Source organism: Trichechus manatus, unplaced genomic scaffold (assembly GCF_000243295.1).
Source record: "Trichechus manatus latirostris isolate Lorelei unplaced genomic scaffold, TriManLat1.0 scaffold00073, whole genome shotgun sequence".
NCBI lineage: Eukaryota > Metazoa > Chordata > Mammalia > Sirenia > Trichechidae > Trichechus > Trichechus manatus.
Window position 1 is genome coordinate 244917 of NW_004444009.1, and position 4017 is coordinate 248933.

Below are 4017 nucleotides of genomic sequence, written 5' to 3' on the forward strand. Positions count from 1 at the left end.
CCCACCGCGCAGCCTTTCTCCTCCCGAATCGGCGCTGTGCCCGGGGCGCAACGGGAGGAGGGACAAGGATCCGGCGCCGGGGCGCAGATACTGACACCAAGGGGATTCGGGTGCCCCCCCACGCCATGTGGGCCTCCGGGAACCCGGCTCCCCCACCCCAGCTGCCCCGTGGCCCCGGCCTCAGTCCTGGCCCAGCGGAGGTTCTGCGGACATTCAGGTATCTATTTGGGCACATAGCCTGGGAGGGGAAAGAGCAGAGTGATGGGGAACATATCAGCAGGGGCAAAAGAAACCCCCAATTCTCCCCACCCGCTTTAGGTCCCAAAAGCAAGCTGCTTCCCTCCCCCTACTCAGTATCTGGGGCTGTGGCAACCTAAAAGAGGTTAGGAATGGGAATGTGTGTGTGAATGTATGGGTGCATGTGTGTGGGTGGGTGGCGTTCAGCACCCTAGGAAGGGGTATTCCAAGTGCGGATAATAAAAGGGGGGTGCTGGAAAGGTCTGATAAGCCGTAGGGTGAGGGTGGGGGTGCGGATATCCCCGCGCGAGCACGTATGCGTTTGCACGCGCGCTCGTCCTTCAGTGCGGGTGCACCCTTCCCACCTCCTCAGGCATGCGTTGGGCGGGAAGGGGCGGCTCAGAGGCATGAGTTAGGAAGGACTGTGTGCAGTAGAGATCTCCCCTGCCCTATGCCCGGTCCCTCTATCTGTGCCGCGGTTTCCCTATCTGAATCCATCTGTAAGATCTCTTTCTCGCAGGGATCGGCTTTGCCACTGAGCCCTCAGGCCTCTTCCAAGCACCACCCCACGCCCCTAGCCATCCTCGGCAGGTCCCAATCCCGGCTCCATCAGCGCCCTCGGCCCAGCCGCAGCTATGCTGCACACCGAGGGCCACGCTCTTCTTCGGGCCGTGGGTCAGGGTAAGCTACGTTTGGCCCGTTTGCTTCTGGAGGGTGGCGCCTACGTGAATGAGGGTGATGCCCAGGGGGAGACTGCGCTAATGGCGGCATGTCGGGCCCGCTACGATGACCCCCAGAACAAGGCGCGCATGGTACGCTACCTCCTGGAGCAAGGCGCAGACCCCAACATCGCAGACCGCCTCGGGCGCACAGCGCTTATGCACGCTTGCGCGGGGGGTGGGGGCGCCGCCGTGGCCTCGCTGCTCCTGGCCCACGGCGCAGACCCCTCCGTCCGAGATCACGCAGGCGCCTCGGCGCTTGTCCACGCACTGGACCGCGGGGACCGCGAGACGCTTGCCACGCTGCTGGATGCCTGCAAGGCCAAGGGCACGGAGGTTATCATCATCACCACCGACACCTCGCCCTCGGGCACCAAGAAGACCCGGCAGTATCTCAATTCTCCACCGTCCCCGGGGGTGGAGGAACCTGCTCCCGTCCCTCCTAGCCCGGGGGCTTGCACGTCGCCTTCGGAAATCCAACTGCAGACTGCTGGAGGAGGGGGGCGGGGGTTGTTATCCCCCTGCGCCCAAGAGGAAGAAGAGAAGCGGGACGTATTTGAATTCCCTCTTCCTAAGCCTCCCGATGACCCCTCCCCTTCTGAACCTCTCCCCAAGCCACCCCGTCACCCCCCAAAACCACTCAAAAGGCTCAACTCTGAGCCCTGGGGCCTAGCGGCCCCTCCCCAACCAGTCCCGCCGGCCGAGGGGAGACCAGGGGTTGAACGCCTGACCGCTGAGTTCAACGGCCTGACGCTGACGGGTCGACCACGTCTTTCTCGACGTCACAGCACCGAAGGCCCGGAGGATCCGCCCCCGTGGGCGGAGAAAGTGACGGGAGGCGGGGCTCTCTCTCGCAGAAACACAGCGCCAGAGGCTCAGGAGTCTGGTCCCCCTTCAGGATTGAGGCAGAAACTGAGCCGCATGGAGCCGGTGGAGCTCGACACCCCCGGACATCTTTGCCCCGACTCTCCAGAGTCTAGCCGCCTGTCCCTGGAGCGCCGCCGATACAGCGCCTCCCCGCTGACCCTCCCTCCAGCCAGCTCGGCTCCCTCTCCGCGCCAGTCCCAGGAGAGTTTGCCAGGGGCTGTATCTCCGCTGAGCGGGCGAAGACGGAGTCCTGGGCTGCTGGAGCGGAGGGGCTCGGGGACGTTGCTTCTGGACCACATCGCTCAAACGCGGCCCGGCTTCCTGCCCCCACTCAACGTCAGCCCCCACCCTCCCATCCCCGACATTCGCCCCCAACCCGGAGGTCGGGCGCCTTCGCTGCCCGCCCCTCCCCAAGCAGGGGTGCCAGGTTCTCCCAGGACCAAGCGCAAGTTGGTGAGGCGCCATTCCATGCAGACTGAGCAAATCCGCTTGCTAGGGGGTTTCCAGAGTCTAGGTGGGCCGGGGGAGCCAGGGCGCTGACAGGAGGGAGAGGAGCCAGGGAGGGTAGGTATCAGGGCCTTGATGGGACAGGAGGGGGAACCAACTCACACACACCATGCACATAGGGGTCTCTTGGATGTGCTCATGGGCACAGTACATGCACACATGGGTAAACGTGTCCACAAGCACAGTCCTCTTACTTGCAGGGAAGGGTAAATTCTCTATTCGCTGGGCATACAAACACATGCATTCATGCCCTGATCACTTTACATGCATGTGGGATTACTTGTGTACCCACAGATGTGGTACACCAGTAAATACACAGGGTCGCTTGTGCTGGCGCTCCAAATGGGCCCCAAACTTAACTGCATTTGTTCAGAAGCAGTAGGTAACCCCTTCTTTGGGGTAGTCCCTGATCTCTTTGCCCTCCTGCTGAAAACTTCACCTAAATAGCAATCCCTTGCTTTCCATGTGTGCCCCACAACACAGGCCCCATCATGATTTTGCACACACTACCCTCTTCATGAATGTCCCACACTGTTCTACAGGTCTTGCCTCTCTCTCCAGGCCGGGCCCCTTGTTCACACTCTGCTTCCAGTCCCACTTTTCAGGATATCTTCCTCTTCACTCTTCTTGGGGGTTTCCTGAGCAACCCCCAGTCTCAGTTCTGCTGCTGCCCTCCTGCTCTCAGCTTCCCTTCTCAACTTCCCACTTTTTATTCACACGCCATTCCACCAGCCAGTCCATTACAGCAGATTGTCTCATTTTCCAGGGGATGGGTCATGGGCTCTAAGTTGCTCTTCTGTTCTCTCTGAGCTTATGAACACTCCCCCAGGTAGAAGTGGGGAGTAACACAAAATCACTCCTCTCTCTACTTGACATATCAAATAAATGTATTCAGAAGTCTCTGTTTTGTCACTCTTCTGCATGCAGGGTGTGTGGGGGGGGGAGGGGAATGAGGAATGGGAAGGGAAGATGGTGCTGACTATAGCTATCAACTTTGTAGGGGATACTTAGGGGCTTCAGCCACCTTCTTTCCAGGAGACCAACTAACTGTGGTTGTAGAAGAAAAGGTAAGTGTCTCGTCTCCTGAGGGTTTTAAGGCATTTGGCAGGCTTTTCTTTCCCGCAGTCTCTCTTATGTCCATCCTCAAACTTTTAAGCTTAGATTCCTACAAAGAGTCCCTTAGCAGATATATCCCAGTAGATTAACTGTTCCTTTTTGACCACTTGAGGTTTTCCCTTGCAGTTAACTTCCATTTCACCAGGTGTGTCTCACCTATTCTACTTTTGGCCTCTATTTTCCATTCCTTTGTTTCTGAGCCACTGTAAGGGGCAGAGAGAAGAGACAAATTAGTATAACCTCACCTAAGTAAAAATGACATGTTGGTCAGCTGACAAAGCATGTGTAATGTGTGTGTGTGTGTGTGTAATAGTAATCAGAGGGAACCCAGCCTGACAGTTTCTATAAACAAGGGTGCCTGTCTTAATCTACCCCTTGGACCTCTTTGGGTGTTTTTTTTGGTTTTTTTTTTTTTTTTTTTTTGCATATATTCTAATTCTTCCTCATTCTAATGGGAGGTAAAGGGAATTGTCCATTCTACTGTTGATTACTTAAAACCCATTGCCATCAAGTCGATTCCAACTCAGAACAACCCTATAGGACAGAGCAGAACTGCCCCATAGGATTTCCC

At 57.3% G+C, this 4017-nt stretch overlaps 1 protein-coding gene across 1 annotated transcript; it reads left to right on the plus strand.

Moving 5' to 3' along the window:
* Nucleotides 1–145: 145 nt before the first annotated feature.
* On the plus strand, nt 146–3230 carry ANKRD34A (ankyrin repeat domain 34A). Its single transcript, XM_004380314.1, has 2 exons — nt 146–217; nt 758–3230. The coding sequence occupies exon 2, from the start codon at nt 873–875 to the stop codon at nt 2361–2363; it is 1491 nt and encodes a 496-aa protein (XP_004380371.1). The 5' UTR covers nt 146–217; nt 758–872; the 3' UTR covers nt 2364–3230.
* Nucleotides 3231–4017: the final 787 nt, after the last annotated feature.